At 33.5% G+C, this 27892-nt stretch overlaps 2 protein-coding genes across 4 annotated transcripts; one reads left to right on the top strand and one right to left on the bottom strand.

Moving 5' to 3' along the window:
• Positions 1-17995: 17995 nt before the first annotated feature.
• On the top strand, positions 17996-21724 carry LOC108989808 (probable LRR receptor-like serine/threonine-protein kinase At1g14390). The gene is made up of 7 exons (XM_018963557.2): positions 17996-19551; positions 19679-19812; positions 19936-20179; positions 20268-20461; positions 20659-20705; positions 20778-20889; positions 21034-21724. The coding sequence occupies exons 1-7, from the start codon at positions 18228-18230 to the stop codon at positions 21265-21267; spliced, it is 2289 nt and encodes a 762-aa protein (XP_018819102.1). The 5' UTR covers positions 17996-18227; the 3' UTR covers positions 21268-21724.
• LOC108989809 (ubiquitin-conjugating enzyme E2 2-like) lies at positions 21534-25910 on the bottom strand. Of its 3 annotated transcripts, none has more exons than XM_018963559.2 (7): positions 25686-25910; positions 25526-25582; positions 24795-24928; positions 24617-24642; positions 23868-23957; positions 23111-23199; positions 21534-21870 (listed from the first exon to the last, which is right to left on the bottom strand). In XM_018963559.2, the coding sequence occupies exons 3-7, from the start codon at positions 24917-24919 to the stop codon at positions 21742-21744; spliced, it is 459 nt and encodes a 152-aa protein (XP_018819104.1). In that variant the 5' UTR covers positions 24920-24928; positions 25526-25582; positions 25686-25910; the 3' UTR covers positions 21534-21741. The 3 variants fall into 3 exon arrangements, with proteins under 3 accessions (XP_018819104.1, XP_018819105.1, XP_018819103.1); XM_018963560.2 differs by having other exon boundaries at positions 25427-25582; positions 25686-25808; XM_018963558.2 differs by lacking the exon at positions 25686-25910 and having other exon boundaries at positions 25526-25672.
• Between the last annotated feature and the right edge of the window lie 1982 nt (positions 25911-27892).

Raw genomic sequence — 27892 nt, 5'->3', positions numbered from 1 at the left:
TGATTGTTAAGGAACCCCACCCTCCTCATGTATCACTTTTTATGTTTAATGAAAAAAAAAAGGCATGCACGATTTTTTGTGTTCGATCCCGTACATAGAGAACCTAATCCATGCAGTACTACTATAAATGGTCGGGATTATGTGCATTATTTTATCACAAAATCATCAGCCCAAGTGGAAGGAATAGCTAGCTATAGAGCGTTAGCTGTCCCCTGAAATTCCCTTGGACACTTCACTAGGGCTAGCTCTTTTAAGCCCTTAATTAATGAAGGGGAATTCTGCTAATCATCTGCTGAATTGTTTGGGGAACTCCGGGTGGTAACTGACAATATTTGAAGAAGCCCCATCTTTTTTTTTTTTTAAAGAGAAATACTCTAGTCACAAAGTGATTATATAAAAATAATCTTATAAATTGACATGGCTTGATGTGATTCGTCAGATTATAAAATTATTGTTATTATAAAATAGATCTAACGAATCAGATAAAAACACATCAGTTTATAAGATTGTTTTTGTGTATTAATTCTTTTATAGATGTAGCAATCTTTTTTTTAAACAAAAAGCAACAAATTAACATCCTATGTATTAATCTGGTGGGTAATCTTCTAAGCCTAGAGTACTTACTTCTTCCTTTTCTATATTTTTTTTTTTGGGGTTAATTTTTTAGCCATAGGCTTATAATTACTGTTAAGATTAATTAATGACATTGTTATTATTCCCATTTTAATCATTTTTTTTTCATGTTTTAATGGTTAGGTTAGTATTGTGCAAGTGTAATGTTGTCGTAGAGTCATTTTATATGTTAATTTATGTAAGACAGTAAATATGTAAGTTTCTAGACGGGCTTGTGGGTAGACCCACGAATTATATCTTCTTGCTCTCTCCATAGATATGTTTTGGAGGTTTTTCTCTCTTCCTTAATTCAATGATATAAGGTACTTGCATCTTCTATATATGTGTTAGACAAAAATTTCTTTAGGACAAAAATTTTCACTATATCATTTAATATGCCAACAATTACAGCTTCCCTTTTTCTGACTTTTTTTTTTTTTTCTTAATTGTATTTTTTATGATTCTTAAGATTTATAATGCAATTTTTTAGGCTTCCTATTCATTTCCAATAAATGTTTCGTGGGCACTTTGAGCAATTTGCGAAATTCCAACTAATACGCTACATATGTTTCCATGTCATCATATCATCATGTACATACATGCTTGTTACAAGTCATGAAGTACAAGTATCTCTATTAGACTATACACCTCTGATATATCATCATCTGCATATGAGAAGAATAACAAACAAACAGTTGGTGTGCAATCCAGCTCACTACCGTAGAGACCTACTGTTTGTTATTCTCTACTGTTATTTGTAACAACTTAGATGTTTTTCAGATTCCTTTTAATTGTGTATATATACATAGCTCTACAAATGGAATATTACTCAAGAAAGAATTCATTCTGTTATGCCTTGTGTACTGCCATACCACTCTGTCAACATGGTATCCAGAGCCAGCGACTAACTGTCTCTGATTAATGGCTGAACTTTCTTCTCCTCCCACTCCCTCCTCTTCCATTACCTCCTCCTTTTCCCATATTGTCACCACGAAACTCACTACTGAAAATTATCTTTTATGGAAAGTTCAGACCACTGCATATCTGCGTGGTCAGGATCTCTTCTCCTTCGTTGATGGATCTTCCCCCAGTCCTCCTGAATTTATTTCTCCTTCCGATAACATAATACCCAAATTAAATCTAGCTTTTCTTGCTTGGCGACGCACTGACCAACTCGTCCTTAGCATTCTCTTTTCATCCCTTTCTGAATCTGTTTTAACTCATGTGCTCTCTTCCACCACAGCTCGTCAATTATGGAACTCCATTTTCTCCATGTTTTCCTCTCATTCTCAGGCCAAAGATTTTCAAATTAGTTTTCAACTTGCCAATTTATCCAGAGGTGAACAAACCATATCTGATTACTTTGGAAAGGTGCGTCACCTTGCTGATTCCATTGCCTCAAATGGATCTCCTCTATCTGACAAGGAGCTTGTTACTTATCTACTTAATGGACTTGGTCCTTCATACGAGTTCTTTGTGCTTTCCATTACTACCCGAACTGAGCCAATTTCTTTCAATGAACTTTATCAACTTCTACTTATTCATGAAACCAGACTCTCTCATAACACCAAACCTGCTCAGTCTTCCTTTGAGCCATCTGTGAATCTCACTACAGCAAACAGAGATCAACGAGGCAGGAATTTCTTTCGAGGTGGGCGTCAAGGTCGAAGCAGAGGAAGATATCCTTACAATGGCCGTGGTAATCAATATTCTGGAAATCAATCTTCTGGAAATCAATCTTCCTACAATGCTCAACGTCCCACTTGCCAGTTGTGCAATAAATCTGGTCATATTGCACTTCAGTGTCGCCACAGATTTAATCATTCATATCAGATGGAAGCTCCAAGAAATTTCTCTGCAAATTACACTGCACAAAACTCATCCTCTGATTCGGCTTGGTACCCTGATTCTGCAGCCACACATCACATTACAAATGATTTATCTAACTTGAATTTATCCTCTGAGCCATACGCAGGTAGTGAGACAATTAGAGTGGGTGATGGAGCTGGTCTATCAATTCAATCCTTCGGTGACTCCAACTTCTCTTCTTTCATTCTTCGAAATTTACTTCATGTCCCTTCTATCACAAAAAATCTTGTTTCGGTTCTTAAGTTTTGCATTGACAACAATTGTTATTTCGAATTTCATGACACCCATTTTTCTGTGAAGGACAAGGAGACGCAGAAAATCCTCCTCACCGGGCCCACACGTGATGGTCTCTACATTTTTCCTTCCACCATGTCATCACTATCATCTTCTCCCTCAGCTCATGTTGGCGAGCACACCTCTCTTGATCAATGGCATCGACGGCTTGGGCATCCATCGTTAACCTTAGTATCCCGTGTATTGCACACCAAGTGTTTGCCCCTTATCCCCACAGAATCCGCATTTCAGTGTTCTCATTGTCCACTTGCAAAATGTCACCAATTACCATTTCGTGCTAGTCAGGCCCACTACACACGGCCTTTACAACTATTGTGTGCTGATGTTTGGGGTCCAGCCCACTATGTCTCCCACAATGGTTATAAATATTATATTTCCTTTGTTGATTACTACACTCGCTTCACTTGGCTTTTTCCACTTAAATTGAAATCGGATGTGATTCAAGTGTTCTCATCTTTCTTGCCATTTCTTGAACGATTGTTTAATACCAAGTTAATAACTCTTCAAACGGATGGAGGTGGTGAATTTAAACCTCTCACCTCTATGTGTAAACAACTCGGTATCACTCATCGTTTTTCTTGTCCACATACCCACCAACAAAATGGGATTGTGGAAAGAAAGCACCGGCACATTGTTGAAACCGGGCTTGCCTTATTGGCCCATTCCTCACTCCCTTTCACTTATTGGTTTGAAGCTTTCGAAACGGTTGTTTATCTAATTAATCTACTTCCATCTTCCACCCTAAAAAATAAAACACCTTATTCAATGGTATATAACTGTGACCCAGATTATACATTCCTCAAAGTGTTTGGTTGTGAGTGTTGGCCCAACTTACGGCCCTACACTTCTCATAAACTCAATTTTCGATCCACATCTTGTTTATTTTTGGGTTACAGTGTAGCTCATAAAGGCTATAAATGCATGGACCTCAAAACAAATAGATTGTATATTTCCCGTGATGTTGTCTTCAATGCAACTTCCTTTCCTTTTTCAAAAACTCGGCCCGGTACTCCTTCTCATGCGTCTCCCTCTATTTCAGCCACATTACCAATTCTTTCTACTCCATCTTCGGTTTGTCATCCCAGCCCAATCACTCATGCCTCTAGCCCATCTATCCTTGGCCCTGGCCCATCTCAACCATCACCGACTTTACCAAATCCACCGATATCTTCGTCTTCGTCTCAATCCTCTGTTCCTACTCACCTCGAATCCGCCCACACATCATCGCCCAGTTCTTCTCTTCCCCTTCTTGTTCCTCCCCGATCTCCAATAATTACTCTTGCTCACACCAACTGGTCTCGTCCTCGAAGATTTCTTGATGGTACCATTCTTTATCCTACTCGACACTGTCTCACAATCTCTGTGCAGGTTCCGGATGAACCCTCTAGTTTTTCTCAAGCTGCAAAATTCTCGGAATGGACTCATGCTATGGCACAGGAATATGATGCTCTAATTCAGAATTGTACCTGGACACTTGTGCCGCCTGTTCCACAGTCCAATATACTCGGTTGCAGATGGGTATATCGCACCAAAACTCATGCTGATGGGTCTTTTGAGAGGAGAAAGGCAAGGTTAGTTGCCAAGGGGTTTCATCAACAACCCGGAATTGATTATCATGACACCTTCAGCCCAGTGGTTAAGCCCTCCACAATTCGTTTGGTGCTTTCAGTTGCAGTGTCCAGAGGATGGTCTTTGCGTCAAATTGACATCCAAAATGCATTTTTACATGGTACTCTAACAGATGATGTTTACATGCAGCAGCCTCAGGGCTTTGTTGATTCCACACGGCCTCACCATGTTTGCAAACTTCAGAAAGCTATTTACGGTCTCAAGCAAGCTCCGAGAGCTTGGTTCGCACAACTAAGTACTTGGTTACTTGACTATGGCTTTGTTGCATCTATAGCAGATCCTTCTCTTTTTATTCTCATCCATAATGACATTCAAATCTATTTGTTAGTCTATGTGGATGACATTGTCATCACATCTTCTGTGTCATTGGCAATTACATCCCTTATACGTGATCTTGGCTGTGCATTCCCTGTGAAAGACCTTGGTAGTCTTGCATTTTTCCTAGGAATTGAAGTGGACTATACTCGTGATGGTGTTGTTCTATCTCAGCGTAAATACATCAATAGTCTACTCACTCGAAGCAAAATGCTTCAAGCCAAACCCATGTCTTCACCCATGGCTGCATCTCTAAAATTGTCAAAGCATGATTCACCTGAGTTTAAGGATTCCACCTTATACAGAAGCATCGTAGGTGGTCTCCAATATTTGTCCATCACAAGACCAGACATTGCTTTTGCAGTAAACAAAGTCTGTCAGTTCATGCACACACCCAAACTTCCCCACTGGAGTGCAGTTAAAAGGATCCTAAGATACTTGAAGTCTACCATTAATCACGGCTTACACTTTGCATCACAATCAAGCCTTACACTTCAAGCCTATTCTGATGCCGATTGGGGTGGGTGTCCTGATGATCGTCGATCAACGGGAGGTTTCTGCATATACTTAGGAAAACATCTTATCTCATGGAGCTCTAAGAAACAGTCCACTGTGGCCAAATCATCAACTGAAGCAGAGTATAAGTCGATTGCTTCCTCTGCAGCTGAACTTATTTGGTTACAAACAGTAATCCGAGAGCTGCATATTCCTCTAACTCAAGCCCCAATTTTATGGTGTGACAACCTTGGTGCCACATACCTCTCGGCAAATCCCGTTTATCATTCACGGACAAAACACATGGACATTGATTATCATTTTGTTCGTGACCGAGTGGCTGCAAATACTCTCAAAGTCAGATTTATTAGCTCTCAAGATCAAATTGCTGATGTGCTTACTAAGCCTCTTGTAGCTGATAGATTTTTACGTTTCAAATCGAGTCTCAATGTTGTGGAAACTCCCTTGAACTCGAGGGGGCGTATTAGACTATACACCTCTGATATATCATCATCTGCATATGAGAAGAATAACAAACAAACAGCTGGTGTGCAATCCAGCTCACTACCGTAGAGACCTGCTGTTTGTTATTCTCTACTGTTATTTGTAACAACTTAGATGCTTTTCAGATTCCTTTTAATTGTGTATATATACATAGCTCTACAAATGGAATATTACTCAAGAAAGAATTCATTCTGTTATGCCTTGTGTACTGCCATACCACTCTGTCAACAATCTCGACTGTGGACATGCTTCTTTTATATGCCTCTTGATCCCTTAATTCCAATTGCTAGATATATATATATATATGTATGTATGTATATATATGCATGCACCTTCTCTTGAACATCGATCCCTTTCACTGTTCCTGGTGAAGTACTTAGGACTCATCATGTTCTCCGACCTGACCCGAAAATAAACATTTTCGACCCGACCTGGAAGCGGAGTCTTCTGTTTGGCCAATTATCTGAAAATAGTTTTCGGAAGAAACTGGTATTGCGACCCGATTTTTTTTTTTTAAGAAAATAATCTATATATATACTAGAAAAGTTTTACCAGTCAATACAAAAAAATTAAAATGGTCTGTTCCAATGCTCTTTTGTGATTTTGTATAAGAGGTTATGATCGTGCATGACTAATTTGTTTGCTGATTGGTGGGACCAAGAGGAGCTTTTCTTCATCCTAGATTTTGTCATCCTCTATCATGCCTACTATGTAGCATATTTTTAGTGATTTTTATTTAAGTAATTCATAAAGGCAACTGCTTGAAATGTATCACGTTAACATATGTGAGTGGGGATGATCAAATGTAAGATGGAGTAGTATTCCTCTTTTTGCATAGACCTCTAATAATTGGTCAGGACCGGGCATGATGGTTCTCCTTTCACCTCAAATGAAAGAGGTTTATGCACAAAGCCTTCCTTAAAATGGTCCTCTTTTGCATAGGTCATTGTCAAAAAGTTGCTCCTAAGCACAAGAGCAAAGGTTCCTAGTTAATTATAAATAATATAACTCGTGAAATAAAAAGAGAAAACTAATGATCCAACAAAATACAATCTCTTATTCAAAAGAAAAATATGAACTACGAAAGCAATGTTTTTAACTTTGGATAAACAAATGATTCCCTAATCTCATGATTCATCATTGTAGACTACTTCAAAGTAGCTATCCATGCAGCAAATACCAAAAAAGATGGAACAAATTAATTTAAACAATTAATTTGTACTAAGTTGGAAACTTTATGCATGCATGAGAGCGTCCACTTTATATAAGTTATATTATATAAACACTTGTGAATAACCCAAAAAGAGAGCACCGAGACGCAGCCTAAGTAGTGGCAGATGAGTTGAGCGTCCTCAAATTACCAAGGTAGAAATGCCAACTAGAAGATAGGCCCCAAAAGAGCTGCCAAATATAAAGAGGATTCCTCCCATGACCTTCAGTGCTATAGCTGCAAATAATCTACAATCGACCTCATTCAAAATATTCTTCAAATTTATCTCTACATAAAAAATTAAAAAAAAATTATATTAAACATATAATTAATTGAAAAGACTATAATAAAATATTCTTCAAGTATAGATCTTACCGATTTCTAACTTGTAGCTTTCAGTTTCTTCCATTACATCTTGGAAGTCATAATTAATGGAAGGAGCCATCAACCCATTTTGTGTGCAGATAAGAGTTTCAACTATTGTCGGGGCCAATAAGCTAACAAATGAATATAAGACACGACCTTCAACGCTAAATGCCGACTTAGAAGTAACAGTAGATATGAGAATAGCTAACACATCTAGAGCTATATTGGCAAGGATCGGATATCTGATTGAGTTCACCTTCCACCATATTAGAATATCAAAGTCGGGTGTCAATCATTCAACACTTTCTATGAAATACTTATCCAACTCTGATTTAGACTCTACCATACCTTTTGATGCTTGATATTAGTGATACATACTGAATAGATCATCCTCATGACAATAAGAAGTGTTGCTTTGGGTCTAACCAACATTGGACCTACATTGGATTTTGAATATTTCTTATACATCCGCTCAATCATCCTCCTTAACCTTGTAACAAGTTCAGACGCTCACTCATGGCTAAGAATATTTGTAAAACAAAACTCCAAAACTTCCAACTTGAAGCACGGATCAATCATACATGCAATAATCAACATTTTGTTCAATTTCTCAAATTCCCTCCAATACTTGTCATATTTCAACAAAGAAAATGAATGACATGTTGACGTTACTGGTGTTCAAGCAAAACTTGCAAAGCACCACATGAACAAGAAGGTGCAAGATTATAGTGCATGAGCTCATCCCAAAGACCTTTAAATCGTATAATATGCACTAACCAGATGATTTTCTTGTGAAACAGAGGAAACATCCTTTTCAAGCTGATAAATGTGCGGTTCGTTGCTTTGTGAAAAGCGCTCATGAAGATCATGCCACATCTCCTACACTGTAGTAGCATAGATGATACTAGAGGCGATTTCTTTAGAGACAAAGTTGAGGATCCAGGATAAAACCATGTTATTGTAGTAGAGCCAAGCAGGCTAATGGCAATCAGAAGTATCATGAGGTTGCGAAACCGAACCATTCACAAAACCGATCTTGTTCTTAGCAATCAAAACTATCTCCATGGAAAGAGATCAGGTGTGGTAATTATCTCCTAACAATGGAGGCATAACCAGTAGAGATCCAGGAGAATCACCATTTTGAAGGTGATACAGACTTGTAGAATCATCTTCCATTGTGGAGGAATGAGAAATAGAAGAAGACATCATGAAAGAAGCTTCAAGAAAGCTCTAAAATTCAATTGATACCATATTACAAACTGAACGATAGAACCTTCTAGAATTTGGGAGAAACCAAGAAAATGATCTTATTTGGTCTAATTCAAGAATTACATGAAATTCTGTTTATATAGACAAGTAAAACTAAAGCTGACGTAATCAAGTCTAAAACTAATGGAACTAACTAGTGTCAGCTAGGATGTTAAGTTGTACAATGAATATAAATTGTAATATACATCTCAATAGGATCCACAAAATGTTACTATTTACATATCAACTTAGATCATTTGACATCATTTCAACATCCAAATACAATCTAAGACTCCCAAAGTCACTTCTGCTCGTCATCTCTTGACGCTAAATGCCTTGTCACATCCCTCACAGCTTCAATTTCTTCCTAACCTCCGCAGAAGGTTAGACACTTCAGATACTGTATCAAGCCACACTGATCACACTGTACGAGCCTAGCTTCTCGACTACTCAGCGGCCTCAGCCTCCCCCAAATCACAACCCACATGCAGGATAACAACATGTCGTGGATTAATCATGCCACTTATAAACCACATAATATATTTGCTAGCTAGTTTAATAAATTATACTTGTATTAACTAATTATTGATTGTGGACATCAGTCCCTTAATTGTGATAAAAATGTACAATATTTTGTTTTTGATTTAATGGACTACTTTGAATGCAGTACTATATTAAATTATTAATTATAAGGGATGTAAAATAAGTTTTGAAGACTTTGGTGGCGGAGGCGGTTTGCTAGTCTCCCTAGTCTAGAGACTATTCTAATTAAAACTGTAAATATGATTTCTCTAATAACTATAAAGTGTTGGTGAATCATAGAATCCTTATAAACTTCATGAGTTATAAAACACATGTGACATGACTTGCTACTTGATCATATATAACACCTATAATATGCAACTTATTCTAGGCGCGCTCTAGCTTAGGCCGGCCTGGCATATATACCTTGATTAATTCAACTCGATCCATATTCCACGCAGGGGACAATGTCACCAAAAGCATACACTTTTAAGATATAAAATAAATAATAAAATGTACATTTTTTCATCAATTTAAACTTTTGAAATAAGTGATGATTTTTATATAGTATTAGAGTAGAAGTCCTGAGTTCAAATCCTGATTCTACACTTTACCATATTTAGTTAAATATTATACATGTTGGGTCATCCATTGAGAGAAAGGTAGCCCACACGCGATGAAAAGTGTTAAGATATAAAATAAATATTAATAAAATGTACATCTTCTAATCAGCTTAAGCCTTTAGGATACGTGGTGATTTTTATACTGTTGAGGAAGAATCACATATTGCATGTGGACAATATCTTAAATATATTTATAAAGAATGAGTAATAATCTCTTATAGAACCGATTTTATAAAATGAGTTAGATCCATAAATTTCTTCATGTATTGGGTAATTGTTTAGCAAACGAAGCAATATAATGCGCGCTAGCTAGTTTCTAACTCAAGTTTATCAGCATCCTTGATTACTTTAGCTATACATGCATAATATGTAGCACATTTTATGTGGTTGGTTTTCTAGTTTAATCACTTGAATGAAAAAGAACATGATCAGGAATCATTCATGATAGCCTCATTAATAGCATTGAAATTAATATCATGTAAAATGAACTTAAAAGTTCGCGTCCTGCTATATATTTTGGGCTATATATTAATTATACGAGTAAAAGGACAGACGTACGTAAATGAATATTGTTCCATGCAGGTTATAATATCAAATATTGACACCCGGGGGACCTGAGGGCAGCTGGCTAGCCTTTTAAAACCGGCCAGATGATTCCCCATTAATGAAGTGTTTGGAGAAACTCTAGGTGACATCCGATCCATGTTTTTGCTTTCATCACTGCATGCATATCTATATAAATATATATATATATATATATATATATATTCCAATATCTTAAAAGTATGTATAATGTGAACAGTAATAAATAGTAATTACTATTCACAATAAAAACTAACAGTTATGAACAATTATTTCTGCTCACGTTAAAAGGCAACAGTAATGAAAAGTAATTACTGTTTATGAATCACTGTTCACGTTAAAAGTCAACAGTAATAATCATTGATTGGAAAAATTAAGATTTGAGATTTTAAATCTTAACCATTCATCTTGAATCTCTAGAATTGATCAAACGGTAGAGGTTAAAATATTAAAAATAAACAAACTTAAAATAGATAATTAAAATATAAATTTAACTTTAATTTATAAAATCCTAATCTTTTACCATTAAATAAAAAATAGAGTTTTGTTAAATATTTTTAAGAGAATAAAATCATATAAATAATTAGAGTTTTTAATATAATTTAAATCTCATAATATTCTTAATTAACTAAAATCATTTAAATAAAATGATTTTTTTAGTGCTCTTTGAGTCATTGAGTAGAGTGGTTAAATTCTAAAATTCATATATTTTGTTAAGAAAACTATTGCTAGAATATCCAAAATTTTTTAATTTTCATATTATTGTAACATTTTGTTATCATTATGATATTTGTTAAAATTTATTTTTCTACATCTGTACATTAAATTATTGACTAATTAATTTTATTTAAAAAAACATATTATTTTTACATTTTGTGGATATTAGTCACTAGGAAAATGTGCATTACACATCACTCACTGCTAGTATATATATATATATATATATATATATATATCTTCCTATATCTTAAAAGTATGTATAATGTGAACAGTAATGAACAGTGATTACTGTTCACGTAAAGTGTAATGAACAGTTATTATTGTTTACGTTAAAAGCCAACAATAATGAACAATTATTATTGTTTACGTTAAAAGCCAACAGTAATGAACAGTTATTACTGTTTACATTAAAAGTCAACATTAATAAACAGTGATTACTGTTCATGAATCACTATTCACGTTAAAAGCCAACAGTAATGAACAATGATTGGAAAAATTAAGATCTGAGACTTTAAATCTCCACCCTTCATCTTGAATTTCCATAATTGATCTAACAGTAGAGGTTAAAATATTAAAAATAAGCAAACTTAAAATAGATAATTAAAATATAAATTCAATTTTAATTTATAAAATGCTAATCTTTTATCATTAAATAAAAAATAGAGTTTTGTTAAATATTTTTAAGAGAATAAAATCATATAAATAATTAGAATTTTTAATATAATTTAAATCTCTTAATATTCTTAATTAACTAAAATCATTTAGACAAAATGATTTTTTTAGTGCTCCCTGAGTCATTGAGTATTGTGGTTAAATTCTACAATTTATATATTTTGTTAAGGAAATTATTACTAGAATATCCAAATCTTTTAATTTTCATATTACTTATATTACTGTAACATTTTATTATCATTATGATGCTTGTTAAAATTTATTTTTCTACTCATGTATATTAAATTATTGACTAATTAATTTTATTTAAAAAAATATATTATTTTTACATTTTGTGGATATTAGTCATTAGAAAAATGTGAATTGCACGTCACTCACTGTTAATATATATATATATATATATATATATATATTTATATATACATACACAAAATGGCCAGAAAACCTTTATTTATAGCGATCGAGCTCGATCCTGATGACCTCTTTGCATTTGGCGGCTTATTATGTTGCTCCTTTTCAAGAAGAAGATGTCGTAGCAAGTGAACCTAACTAGACGCAATTCCTCCGGGCTATATGTAAAGGGCGGTGCTACAGTTATCCGGATAGAGTCACTAAATAGTACATTTCAGTTTTTTTTATTATTATTTTTTTCATGTATTTTTTTAATCATCATAAAAAAAATTTAAAAAAAATAAAAAATTCACAACATCATTAAAAAATATTTTCTTAATCACTAAGTAAAAAAAAAAAACATTCAGGACACTATTTGGATCTTGAATTCGGGACCCAAAGCATTTCTTATATGAATATATATTATTAAGGAATAATCTCACATTACCTGTAGATAAGGTTTTAGACATGTTTATAAGGAATAAACAATAATCTCTTGTAGAACCGGTTTTATGAGATGAGTTAGGCCCATGAATTTCTTCATATATAATATATATATTTTTATATATATATATATATATACTAGGGAATCGCCCCGGGGTGCACCTGACATAATGATTTAAATAATAAAAAATCAATAACTCAGGAAAAGAAAATACAAAGTTAAAGAAAGATAAAAAATCAATATTAAAAAAAATCTAAAGTACTTCAGCAAAATATGAACATTGGTTTTATCCGTATTAGATTATCTATTTACTTTCTATATAATAATAAAATATTATTAATTTTTTATTTAAAAAAATTGAAATAAAAAGAAAAGAAAATGAGTATACTATCAGATCAAAAAGGGCATCATGAAAAGGAGACGTCAATTTATGTACGTTGCGGGATTATTAAGAATCTTTTAGTAAAACATGATCATTCATTAAATTTTATAAGGGAGCTACACGTCAAATGATCAAGTATTTTAATGACCTTTTGGTAAAATATGGTCCTTTATTAAATTCTATAAGAGAATTATACGTCAAATGATCAAGAATTTTAAAGATATTTTGATAAAATAGGACTTAACGAATAAATAAAAAAAGTTAACGAAAAAAATAAAAGTTATTATTCATAATTTGATAACAACTTATTATAATATAATAGATATATTGATATATATTATAATGGTACTGGGGAATATCTGACACTACTACTCGAGTTCGAGACACCACATGCATGCCATGCACTGGTCTGTGTACGTATTGAAGTTGCTTTTAAAAGCAACTCCTTTGTTCGAATCTAGCAATTACTACACCCACAGAAAATCTGATCTAAAATTAAAGTTGCGCTTGCATGTGTAGATCAGTTTGTGCAAGTTGAAGATCGAAGTTCGAACCAATTATGCAATTAGGAAAGTGATTCTTGACCTCACAGTACATGATTCTGGAAGTATCTGCATGCATTTTTCGTCTGGAAATTATATAAGATCGCTCATCATCTGCACAATATATATGATCTAAATACGATATTTTAGATACGAGATCTCGGCCTGATGATCTCATATAGTTTTACCCCCTCGATATTCCAATCATGTGAACCACCCTAATTAAGAATTCTATAGTTTTTAAAATAAAGTAAACTACACAAGATTATTATTAATAAAACTTTAAAATATATAAGAAGCTTAATTGAACTCCAAAAACTACTAATCCTGGTTAATTTCTAAATTAATTCATTACAAAAAAATTGTATATTTATGGTCAGCTATTTCTTACGTGAAAATAATTATTTTTTATTAAAATGAGTCTGTTTTCATCATAATAGTTATTCTCGTCGTAAATAATCTGTCATAAATATTCGTTTTTTTTTTATAGTATATTACTTCTAATCAATGTTCTAGCTGTCTCTCAGAGATCAAGTGGCCAATTAATAATATTGAGTCAATGATCCGATCGAAGAGGAAATATCAAGACAGAAAGAAAAAGAATTACACTACAAGAAAAATAAGTTTTTGTGGCCATTTAATTGCGGTGAAAAAGTTATTTGTGATCAAAACAGTCTCATTTTGACTGTAAATAATCATTTCGTTGGAATTAAATAGTCACAAATAAGTAATTTTCTTGTAGTGTTAAGAGATTATATATATATGGGTGTGTGTGTGAATAATAAAAAGATAGGAATGCATGGAAATTGACAGTAGTAGTAGTAGTAGGTAGTACTGATTTAGAATGTGAAATTGGATCTAAATTACCATTGATAATGACTGGATACGTACCCATGCAATAAAGTCGACATCAGTCGAGTAATGGCCAATAATATATACTTCATTAGCACACACATCCATCATGACTCATCAAACACGTACGTACACACATATATGTATTCCCATACAGTACTGGAAAATGACAAAATTATTATATATAGAAATTAGTTTGGAATGAATTGGACAATATATATTTTATTAATATATGAATTGTTCCATTGTCATTTTCTGGTCTTTATTGCATTCACTGTACGACAAGCAGCAACCAGAGGCGTTTGGTGCAACAGTTCTACCTGCATTTTTAATAAGGGAAATACTGAATCTCCCGCTGAGGTCCCGCTCTTATTTTTTTTTTTTTTAGATTTTATCTTTTTTTTTCATCTTTAGTGATTAAGAAAGTATTATTTAATAATATTATGATTTTTTTAAAAAAAAATCATAATATTATTAAATAATACTTTCTTAATCACTAAAAAATAAAAATAAAAGAATCGGAGCTTCTAGCGGTGGATGGGATCCCTATCATTTTCCTAATATAATATAAGTTGGTGGCATCGAAAAGAGTTTTACTATGTACTAGTAAGTTTGCGTACCAAATTATATATTAATATTGTTATTTTCATATTTTAAATTCAAATTAGTATTGAATGCAATCAAATCTACTTTCTGACCAATCATATTGAATAGATGCACATATTAGAATGCAGAATCACTTACAATTAGATTTTTTCCATTGAAAATACCAATATTCCGATCGATCGATGGTACTACGTTAATTAAGACCATGCATGCATATTTATCTTTCTAATTCACGTCAAAATTCAGCTAATATTTAGATCAATAAGCTGGAATACATGTTGAAATTAATTAGGCCCCCCTGACCACACAACATGATTTAATATGAATCTTGATCATCAAGCTGTAAAATGAATTTTAAAATACCCTCTAACAACTTCTAGCTATAAATATATATATATATATATATATATATATATATATATATATTGGGCATGATCCTAGCTATGCCACTAGTTAGATATGGACCAGCTATGAAGACGACTAATTTGTACTTATTATACAATATTAATTGCAAGACAAAGGCATTGTTTTCAAGGCATCTCATGTATTTGCCTATCAATTAATTTTAGAATCTCTATTATATTATAAACAATTTTCATGTGTTTGATCCTGTGATCTTATGCCTCATGTATTAATAACTATACATATTTTCATGATTTGGTTTCACTTTTCTTTTGTGTTGATAAAAATAAAAATAAAAATAAATTGTATGCAAACCATGTATGATGTGAATAGGGCATGACGCATTGTAAGTATGTTTATTGGTTATTAGTATTATATTTTTTTAATAATCATAATAAATCTCGAAATAAATAAAAATATAAGATATATTATTTTTATTATAAAATAAGTTTAATATTTAAATCATGTCACGAATTATAAATTTACTTTATATCAATATCAAGATACCGACTTATAATTAAGAAGGGAAAAGTAAAAACAGAAAGTGGGGTAAGGAAAGGAGGTTAGGTATAACGAATACGTGTTGCGTGAGACAGCTTTGCAATGCCTTTTAAAAGGACAACTCTCACCGACACACCCACTGTAACAAAAATTATATTTTTTTTATTTTTTATTTAAAATTTTGAAAAAATTATAATTATTAATTTTAAAAAATTGTAATGATTAGTTTTAAAATTTTATATTTAAATTATGTTTGATAATAAGATAAAAATTTTAAAATAAGATTTATTTTTAAACAAGTTATTAATTTCACATCCACGTGGGGCATCCTAGTTGGCCATATACTTCAATTTGTGTACCCCTCGCGGACATTAACACTAAGAGCATTCTTATTGGATTAGCTAAAAGCTAAATCCAATGAGAATTTAGCTATTAGGTCAATAAATTGCTCACATTGAATTAGCTATATTCCAAATATATACAGTAATATCCAAACTAATTTTCAAATTTGGAACACACTATTCATTCATCAAATCTTTTTTATATTATTTATTTCTCTCTCCTTTTAATATTAATTATTTATCTCTTTATTTTAAATGACAATTGAAAAAATATAATTAGAATACAATTACAAATTAATATATAATATTATAAATAGTAAAATATGATAAAATAAAATAAATTTATAATTAAAAAAATTAAAAAATTTTCAAAATTATTAATTACTCATTACTATATAATGAATAAATGAATAATTCAATTTGGAAATTTGATGTGAATAGTCAAAATTAAATTCATCTTATATTATTTTATTGTCATATAATGAAAAAATGGCTATTCCAATGTGGAGATTTATAAAAATGGAATAGTTAAAAGTTAAATTCATCTTACATTCATTAAAAAGTACTTTAATTTAGCCATTCCAATGAGAGTGCTCTAAGGACAGCTATCCTCCCCACGAACGTCACGTGCCTCGGAGGCGGGGGCGTCACTTTGGGATACTCGCGGCTCTACCCGAATGAACGTGGGCAACAGCGAGGCTGCTCTCGGCCTCCCCTTGTTTCCGGACATGAAAGTCAGAGGCAGAGCCATGCTGACTTTGGCACTTTCAATACTTTGTTTTTAGTATTATATTTTATATCCAAATCAATTATCTGTCGGTGCAGAGCAACTTCCGTTTAGCTGTCTTATAGGATTGGCTGCCTTTTTCATTTCAAATTTAGTTAATATAATTCACATTTAGTCTATATTAAATTAGATAAATTGATTTCATTTAAAATATAAATTACAGTAATTTTATAATTCTTTACAAATATAAAATATAATATAGCAAGTCTAAATATATTGTTTTATTATATTTGGACAGAAATTTTTGCCACATGTAGACCGTTGAGCTGTTATTTTGTTATATGCTTATAATCATGTAATTTTTTTTGTTATTTATTATATTTTGAGATTATTATATTATAGATATAAGATTTTTATTAATTGTATAAATGAAATTTTTATTTATATATGAGATTTTATTATCTATCTATATATGAGATTATTATATTATAAATTATTGGATTGTTAAAAGTTATTGAAGATTATGAAAATAAAATATAAATTAATTAAAAAATATAAATTAATTAAAGAAATATAAATAATAATATTTTATTATCATAGAAAATGTGATGACTAATTTAATGTAAATTTTAAATGTTAAGTGATTAGTCAAAAATTAAAAAGTTACATATTTTTAAAAATTTTAAAGATTAAAATCACGAATCGAATACCAACTCTCTTTGAAAAATGAAAGTTCAATAGTAAATATCATGTAATTATTTAAAAAATAAATAAATACGAAATTTATATAAAAAATAATAATAATTTATTAATAATATATCTAACTTATTTTTGAAATGAAAACATGCATTTATGCATTTCATTATTTCACTGTACTTACTCATGAAAACATGCATTTATGCATTTCATTATTTCACTGTACTTACTCATTCCACTACTGTGCAGTAGCATGAGTCATCCTCTTTTATGTGTTCGTCTCCGCAGCGAATGCGAGCTGCCTTGCCTCGACTAGTCTAGCTTTTTGAGTTCTCTTTTCTGTGCACTGTGTCAGTCCACTGGTGCGTTTTCATGGTTGTTTCTCTTTAAATCCGTTGTCTTTTTCTCTGATTCTGTCCACAAATATCGTTTTATCCTTCTCTTTTGACATTTTTATTTTTGGTTTAACTTTAAACTCTTTCTCTCGTCGTTAAATAATAAATATTGGCCTCCAACTTTCCCAAGAAAAAATTTTCCTCGTAGTGTTTGTACAACTAAGCAATGATGCTTTTGCCCCCACTTTTCCTGAAATTATTTCTGCTTTACATTACTTTGAGATAAAGCCCATTCAACTTTACCATAAATGTTATGGTTCTTTATATGTTAGAGTTACATCATTTGGATGATGACCCCAATCAGTTTCTCTTGCTCTAGGATTGGAATTTCAACTTTGAAGCTTAGCTTTGCCCAAAGAATGGAGATTTTCTGGGTATCTTTCCGTTTCTTCTATCATGCACTCATTCTTGCCATGCTTGCTCCCATTTCAATTGCACAGCTGACTCGAAGCGAAACCCGAGTTCTTTTCCAAGTTCAGAAGCTCCTTGAGTACCCTGAAGCTCTTCAGGGGTGGACAAATTGGACCAATTTCTGTTTCCTCCCTCCCTCACCTTCTCTCAGGATTGTCTGCTCAAACAATCACCTAACTGAATTGTCTATCGTCGGAAACAAAAGCTCCCCTTCTCACAGCCCAAAACCTGGTTCTGGGGAATTTGCTGTTTCTCAGCAAACTCTGTCTGAAAGGTTCTCCATTGATCCTTTCTTCACTGTTCTAACAAAGCTTTCAAACTTGGAAGTGTTGTCACTTGTTTCCTTGGGCTTGTGGGGTCCTTTACCAGCCAAGATCAAACGGTTCTGGTCTCTTGAAGTGCTAAATATTAGCTCGAATTTTCTCTATGGAGAGATTCCTTCATCAGTTGCTTCGTTGAAAAGTCTGAGAAGTGTTGTTTTGGCAGATAATTTGTTCAATGGGAGTGTTCCAGATCTTGAAAGTCTCGTGGCTCTTCAAGAGCTGAATTTGGGTGACAACCATCTTGGACCGGAGTTTCCCTCACTGGGCAACAATCTTGTAACAATCATATTGAGCAACAATTCCTTCAGATCTCAGATTCCCTCAAAAGTCATGAACTTTGCTCAGCTCCGGCACTTTGACATCTCTTCCAATAAATTTCAGGGACCAATCCCATCTTCTCTGTTCTCTCTGCCCTCAATTCAGAATCTCAGTTTGTCAGAAAATCAACTAACCGGGGCTCTTCCTGTGAACATACCATGCAATGATGAGCTTGAGCTTGTAGACATTTCAAACAACCTTTTGATAGGAAAACTACCACCTTGCCTGGTATCAAAGTCTTCAAATCGTACTGTACTCTACTCATGGAACTGTTTGTCTGGAGGGAACTCAAATTACCAGCATCCATTTACATTTTGCCACAGAGAAGCATTGGCTGTTAAGCCTCCAATCAGAAGTAAGGAGCAGAAATCCAGCATCAAGCTAGGCCTAGTACTCGGTATCATTGGAGGTGTCGTGGCCATTGCCGGAATTCTTGGATTGCTGATTTTGGTCATTGTTCGAAGGGCAGCTGGGAGGAGAGATGAAGATAACAAATTTGACAGATCTGTAGGAGATAAAATGTCTGTCCGTGGCACGCCAATATCAAACATTGATGCAAGTATGGCAGTATTTTTTCATTTTTTCTGTTAAATTTAAGTGCTTTGAACCATTTAAGAGGTGATTTAAGATCTTTCTAATGCTATACGGCTCATGAAAGTGATGAATGAATTGGGTTTTTTTTAAAGGACGTGTACCCCAGACAATGAGGTTAGCAGCACTGGGGCTCCCACCATATCGTGTTTTCACAATGGAGGAGATTGAAGATTTGACAAATAACTTCGACCCATCAAATTTGATGAGGGAAGAATGTCAAGGACAGGTAAAGCATTATTTGATTCTAACTGTTTGTCGGATTAGTATATCAGGAATATCATAATGTGATGGAACCCACAAAAGTCATGAGCTCTCTTCCATCTGACAGCATTTACTTTGTTGGTTACAGCTCTACAAAGGCTGGCTAAGAGATGGTTCAGTGATCCTGGTGAAGTGCCTGAAGTTAAAGCAAAAGATTTTGCCACAGAGCTTGATGCAGCACATTGAAGTGCTATCCCAGCTGAGGCATAGGCATTTGGTCAGCATCCTTGGACACTGCATTGCCACTAATCAAGACCGCCCCAATACAGTTAGCACTGCTTTTATTGTTTTTGAACACGTCCCAAACGGATCACTGAGGAATTATCTCAATGGTAAAGTCAGCAGCAAACCCACTCAGTTCTGTTTTCTTAACAAACTTTTAAGTTCTCATTGAACTTCATTATAAATTGGATTTGGCAGATTGGAGAAAGAAGGAGATGCTGAAATGGCCACAGAGAATGGCAATCACCATTGGCGTAGCGAGAGGTGTGCAGTTCCTGCACACGGGGATTGCACCCGGTATATTTGGAAACAAGTTAAAGATCGAGAACGTTTTGTTGGATAAAAGCCTCGCCGCAAAAATTAGCAGCTATAACATTCCCTTGCTATCTAAGGTTGAAATGGATGAAACCCTTTTCAATCATTACAAATCTTACATGAATTATGCTACATATTACACTCATTTCACCATATTGACATAACATTACTCATCAGTCATTAAATCAACTTATGTTTTCTTTAATAGCATCGATACAGTAGGATAAGGGTATAGCATATAACATTTTTCTATTTTCATAATTAAATTTTGCAGGTAGATACAGAGAGCATTCTCAGTGGACAGGACAACCATCTCAGCAGGTATTATTCCTCCTTTGAACTGTTATAACAAAGCACCAATGTAAAAATCTTACAAGAGCTATGCACATGCAGCACTGGAACTGCAGAAAAACAAGATATTTATCAGTTGGGTGTCATCCTGCTTGAGGTTATAACCGGAAAACTGATCACATCAGCCAGTGAGGTGAATGACCTAAAACATCAGGTACTCTTACAGCTAAATTATTCATCAATTTTGTCAAGTCCCAAGTGCTTTCAGATGAATAGGAACATATCCTACTTAAAGAAGGTAAGGTAACCTGGAAATCATTGGCTTAAGCTTTTTTCATATTGCTTGTTCTCTTCACAGCTAGAGGATGGCTTGGCAGAATCAGCCTCAGAATTACGGGCTGCAGTCGATCCATCCATTCAAGGATCTTTTGCATATCAATCACTCAAAACCGCAGTTGAAATCACCCTCAATTGCCTCTCCAAAGATTCAAGCAAGCGCCCTTCAATAGAAGACGTTCTTTGGAATTTGCAATACTCAATCCAAGTTCAAGAAGGATGGACTAGCAGCGGAAACCTAAGTACACAGATGTAAAATGCCAGATTTTCCAGGGTTAAAATTTAAAATAAAGAACTGCCACCATGTCATTGGTCTTTGCGCTACCATTCAGCCATATGAATAAATGTAAATAGAACTGCCCTTGCCCCACATTCGTAGACGTACTGTTTGCTCATATTTTGTCACCAATCTGTCACCCTAAGCTTAGCTTATGTATCATATTTTGCTGCCAAACTCTTATATTTCTTCAAGTTCCAACTCAACTACGATTAGTAATAGTTTTGTTTCCCTCAGTTCAAGAATGAGACACAATGACAAGGAATTTTATATGTCAAGGAAAATGTAATGTATCATATCCGAGAAACATTCTGGGAAAAGCCGAAAAAACATAAGCCAAGCAAACATATTGGGTAATCAAGTCGAGTTCACAACACAAGGGTCGAGTCCCACAGTTATTTAAACAGGCCATTGGACTATTGTTTGAAGTTCCGAAGCACCTAACAACCATAGCTAATCAGCAGTCCAACTCTGCTCAACGATCTCACGCACTCTTCTATTATATTCACGTTTGTTCTCGCTGAACATCCGTGCAGCTTCTGAATTTGCAGGAGAATTTGGGTTTGGGTCACAGAGCAATGACTGCAACCAGAAAATGTAGATCGTTTTAAAATAAGATGAGACATACTGGAAAATCAACAAAACCAAAGCATCCACAATCACAATTATAAATTTTTTTTCTAAATAGGAGAAAAGTAGAGATGCGGGTACCAATCAGGCCCCCAAATCAAAGCCAAGAGAGGATCAACCATAGCAAACATGTTTATCCATGAATTCAATATCCGTGCAGTTCTTTCTATGGCATACAGATAGGTCATTGCATATTCTATCAATGTGCATATATGAATACGCATGCAAGCATGTATTTATGTTTATGCCATAAAAAGAAAGAAAGGGGGTAAAGAGCACAACTTTTTTCTTCTACATATATGCATATATGATCATGTAATTATCAAGAGGATCAACGACTCCAGACTACACAAGAACTAGTGAAATCAGAAACAGTTGAGTACCGGAAAAGTTAGATTTCACAAGTTCCTTTCCCTTCACAAATTTGTAGATGACTCAAACAAAGATATCTTTTAACTCGTTTGATGACTTGAGAAAGAGGGAGCCATCCTCGGTCTTCAATGCAGATACATCACATTTGAGACTACTGAAACCGATCATGACTCAAGCCATGATGTGGAGTTTGAAGTAATATCCCTGTAACAGCATTTTGCTTGTATACATGTATATTGGCTCCACAAACACATGCGGAACATTAGGGTAGGCACATGAATAAAAGACGGGCCAACATTTCAGACACTGGCTGCATTTGGATGTTGAGATGGTATTAGATGATCTGAGTTGATCTGTGAATAGTAGTGTTTTGTGAGTCCCACTGAGATGTATTTGAATGTATGAAGTAGGTTGAATGTATTTAACTTTTTTATGAAAAGTTGAAAAAGTAGTAAGTCATATCAATAATTGATTTGAGATGAGTTGAGTTGATTTCAACAACCAAACATAGCCTGAGACAAGTGAGGGAAATCAGTGGCGATGTACATGTAATAGAAGAAAAACTTTGGGTCTGAAAAGACAGTTAAATACATCAGTGAGAAAATAGAGATGAATGGGGAGGGGACAGGGACTCGGAAACAAGCATCCATGGATCAAAAGTAAAATGATCACAGCATTTTGCATATATGAAAATGTTAAGCTGTTATTCATGCCTGACATCTGAAATCTGTACAATCACAACTAATGACCCGCTGACACTGAAAATTCTAGACGTACAATGAAAGATGAGGTTCACAGATTACTGAAAATGATTCAATACCTGAATCGAGGTAAGTATGGCTGCAACATCGTATATAGGGCTCCATTGATTTTGTAAAATGTCCAAACATATGCTTCCATCCGCATAGACTGAAGAGAAATCAAGATGAAAGAGGAACATAGATCAATAAATGGCTGAAATCAATGCCCAAAAAAAAACCTGCACCAGGCATTTTAAAGTTTTTCATGAACACGACTTCCCTAACCATTTTAAAGTTACTTAAACAATTGAAAAGCAAAAACAAAGAAGCCCAGTTCATGCAGAATTGGACAAGTGATGGTGATGGGTACTAAGTTCACAACTTCACATAAATTTAGAGGTTGAATCCGTCCAACAACTTATAATATAAAGAAAGATAAGAAAAGATACTTCATGACCACAATGACCTGGTTTTGCACTCAGCCTAGATGACTAATATTATTACATAGCAGTCTGACAGACATTAGAAATGAAAAGCCAGAGATATACAAGAAACATGAATCCTAAAAGTATTCAATTCTTAATTTTACCTATAAAAAAATCACTAATGAAGATAAATCACCACAGAGAAGCAGGAATTAGTGACACAAAGCCAGAAAACTCATCTGTATCTATCTATGGGGAAAAAGAAAAAAAGACAGACAAAATGAAAAGAATAAAGAGGTACAATGACGAAATTGTAATCATTGCACACATTTTATAGAAATTTATACATTCAAAGCAAACAGCAAGCATATCAAGAATATGAAACATGTTAAAACTCAGTTTGTCAACTTACTATTAGGATGGAACATTCGAGAGACAAAGCGAACTGTTGGTGGCTTGTTTGGGTAATCCTCAGTAAACTGAAGCGTCAATTTAAACGTACCTGAAGGACTCAACGATGGCATTATGAACATAGAATACTAAATAAAAACAGTACAAGCAATATAGCAACCTTGAATGTTGGCAACTACAAATGAAGAATTCTCAAAGTACACACCTAAAAACAATTAGCATAACTGAAACACAAATTTGAAGTTTTTTCCCACACCCACCTTCGGGTACACACATAATGTAGCACAATGAACAGAAACACAACCAATGAATTCACCATTAGCATAAAGCAGTGTAGTGAGCCAAACATAACCAATGAATGTGATTGCACCATGTCAAGAAAATCACGTATGGTCTTTTATGTCATATAAGTTAAAGTAAATTTATTAGTGAGAATGAAATAGGCATTGCCCAAGTACACAGGAAGTATGCAATCACGCATGCTCTTTATTCATTACAAGAAAAATCTTCTCAATAATAGCATAACTCGGAAGCTAGCAAGCTACCAATACCATACTAAACGCAGTAGGAAATCAATCACATGCATAAGAAAGATCAAATTATTGTTTGATTCATCAGTATCAAACAATAGGACCATTGAACATGCCCCATGTAGCTGAATAGTTCCATAAGAAAAGAAGAAAAGCCTGTCCAAACATGATATGAAGTCATTTAGATCTTAATTAGGCAAAATAATTAACTTTACTTTACCTCCATCCCATGGAGTGTCATCAGGCCTGCAATTCAACCAAAGGAGAGGTTATAAGAACATATTTAGTAGATCTATACTCATACAGAACGTTCATAAAAAAAAAAAAAACACGACACAGAAAGAAAAAAGAAAATAAATTGAAACAAAGGCAAAAAGACAATTTAACGAGGAAGATACCCAAAGATAACGGCATTCCAAAGCATTATGTTGTTGTCTTGAGGAGCACCACTGATGCCCGCAGGAGGATCTTGCTGCAACCTCTTAAAATCCCTCATCAGTCTCTTACGTGATGGAGTAGACATCCTCAGCGCCTATAAATTTAACCCAAACAACACAACTTAGTAATTACCGTGCATATGGGTGTGCAAAGAGGCGCAAGAGCAACCATCTAACAAGTTTGCAACCATAACAGTGCATTGGGGGTTTATAAGCCACACTGTACAAAATAATCCTTCAAAAATACATGAAAGAAAAAAGGTTGAGAAAATCCAACCAACTAGTTCCAACTTGGAAAACTATGTTTCCAAACCCCACAAATATTGGCAACTGAGACTTGGCTAAGAACATATTGATTAAATCGAACGGCAAATGAACCCCAAATCACAAAACTTTTCCGATGGGGAAAAAGGAACGATTTAATGGAAATCAAGAAACTAAAACCCAAGATTAGATAACGCAGCATATTTTAAAAAATTAATAAATAAAGTCGCAAGCCCGATTCCCATCGAATAACCCACAAAAAAACCCTAGATCGATAATCGAAAATCGAAAATCTCCCCTAAATTTACAAGGATAGACGCGCCAAGCACCTTCAAGTTGAAAAGCAACTGAGCAAGCAATCGGAGCTAGGGTTATGTATAACCAAAGGAAACCAAACAAGTAAATAAATACGGTACGAGATCCCTGACCTGTGAGGTCCTAAACGAGCTTCAGAAGCCGGAGGATCTTGTATACCCAATCCACCACTAAAATTAAAAACAAAAAAGTTTATAGGAGAAGAAAGAGGCGAAAACTGACGGTGACCGCCCTCGATCAGCTAGAAAATGAATCTGATTACTATTATATTACCCCTCCCAGTCTCTTCTGTCTCAATCAATTTCAACCGATGCTTCTTCTGATCTGCGCCCTATTGCCAAATGCCAACTCGCTACTGCTACGCGCCATGAACTGTATGTACGTCATGTATTTATATAAATTCTTTGGTTTAGTTTATTTATTTACTTTTTCTTTTTCTTTTTCTTTTCTTCCCCCTTCTTCTTTTCTCCACCGTTGAGAACTTTTTTTTTTGAAACCTCCACCGTTGAGAACTTGAGATAGCGATTGCTTTGCATATCACTTTTTCTTTTTTTGTTATACATTTTAATGAAGATTATTTGTATAAAAATCATGAAAAATGATATTTATAGTCTTAAAATATATTATATATATATATATATTTTTTTTTTAAATAAATAAATCTAAAATTTACATAAAAAAATAATACATAAAGACTACACATTTCAAGACTATATATAACATTTATCTTTTCAAATAAAACATATACAACCACAATTTTCTTCCCAACCATCGTTATTTTACCAATCTAAGCATATTCTTACGCATCCCACCTTTTACAACAAACCCAAAAAAAAAAAAAAAAATCATCCTTAAAAATTCTCAAAGGTATCGGAAAACTTGTGTGAAAATATTCAATTCATTGAACCTAGTAACATTATTCCATTCATTTGTTCTTATAATCACATACATGACTTAACTAGAAACTTCATCAAATTTTCATACTCACTAGTAAATCTGTTTTCATAACAATGTGAGAAAATTATATTTCAAATAAAAAAAAATCACATTGTAAATTAAAAATTCACAAGAGGAAATGAGGTGAATTTTCATCTCCTATATTATTAAACCATAATCTTTTTATTTTATATTACGTTCATATCAGCTTACACATTGTGACAAACATTATAACTTCTAATATAATATGAGAGATGCTATAGACAAACAAAAAAAAGTTAATAAAAGTAAATTTACAAACTGACGTAACTTCACATGATACGTTAGATCTACTTTACACTGAAAATAATTTTATAATCTGACTTATTATATCAAATCACGTTAGTTTGTAAATTTACTTTTATGTAATCTTTTTGTAACTAAATTATTTCTAATAGAGTATATGGATCAAAATATAATCAACTATTCGAAGTATACAATCCTAAGGTTCTTCACTAAGATATGCATGATGTCTTTAACTAACGAATGCTCTTATAAAATACAATTAAACTACCATATGTTGAAGGTTTAAGCTTCTAATCCCCGAATTAGTTGCACCTTTTGTTTGGTAAGATTAGTGGATGATTATATGATATGATGGGCTTATAATTATCTAGCAACACACTTTTAGTCATGACGAGTGCACAAAGCCACATGCAAGACGAGATTGGCTTAGCCTTAACCATATGATTTTTACCTTTTTTTTTTCTTTTTTGTTCTTCTTTAATGAGCAACCATAGCTTTTAAGTTGCTAGAATATAAATATCTCATGATAGTGTGAGCAGGAAAAGTTGGTGACAGCAGGAATGTGGGGTTTCTCCATTCAACTTGCTTGCTTTTTGTACATCCTCATGATAACATGCCTGATGAAAGTGGATCCGATATTGACAATGAGAATCTGGGACCTGGCTTTTTTTCATTCGAGGATAAAAAGTTTGGTTTACCTATGAATTATTAAAAATAATGTGTTTATAATTTGATGTTAATTATTTTAAGCCATATCAAAATATGTTAATTTATTAACTTCATCTTTTATATGTTGTTTATGAATCTACCATTCAAAATATGCTACGTCACAGCGAGTGAAGAGTTATATTGCTAGGTCAATCCTGTATCTTTTTTAAATGAGAATTACTCTGTCTATGAAGAGTCTTGCAAATGTAATTTTATACTCTAATGTGTCCATCAGTTTTCTCACGAGTTTAACGTTTTGATGAGCCAAAATTGACATGTTATTGCCAAATTAGCATGCAACTTATCTCTTGTAAAAAGTTTATATGGACTAAGGGCATGCTTTGATGCTATTACGAGAATTATCAGAATTCTCAAAAAATTTTATAATTTTATTTACAAAGATCATTTAAATATAAAATATTTTTCAATTTTAAATTAATTTTTCCATCTAATCGTTATTATTAACGTCGTGTTTCGTATGTCTTTAAGCCAGGTTTCAGCAACTTTGGTCTTCAGAATTGAGCCTGCAAAAATAGAAAAGAAAGCAGCTA

The sequence above is a fragment of the Juglans regia genome, chromosome 16 (genome assembly GCF_001411555.2).
Source record: "Juglans regia cultivar Chandler chromosome 16, Walnut 2.0, whole genome shotgun sequence".
NCBI lineage: Eukaryota > Viridiplantae > Streptophyta > Magnoliopsida > Fagales > Juglandaceae > Juglans > Juglans regia.
Note: the sequence above shows the minus strand (reverse complement) of the source record. Positions and strands in the feature narration are given on the sequence as shown.

Coding starts and splice junctions, on each gene's coding strand:
- LOC108989808 (XM_018963557.2), top strand. CDS start 18,228: ATGATGACCCCAATCAGTTTCTCTTGCTCTAGGATTGGAATTTCAACT. Junction 19,552..19,678: donor AATATCAAACATTGATGCAA/GTATGGCAGTAT, acceptor TTTTTTTTAAAG/GACGTGTACCCCAGACAATG. Junction 19,813..19,935: donor GGGAAGAATGTCAAGGACAG/GTAAAGCATTAT, acceptor TGTTGGTTACAG/CTCTACAAAGGCTGGCTAAG.
- LOC108989809 (XM_018963559.2), bottom strand. CDS start 24,919: ATGTCTACTCCATCACGTAAGAGACTGATGAGGGATTTTAAGAGGTTG. Junction 24,643..24,794: donor TGGAATGCCGTTATCTTTGG/GTATCTTCCTCG, acceptor GTTGAATTGCAG/GCCTGATGACACTCCATGGG. Junction 23,200..23,867: donor TCGAATGTTCCATCCTAATA/GTAAGTTGACAA, acceptor ATTTCTCTTCAG/TCTATGCGGATGGAAGCATA.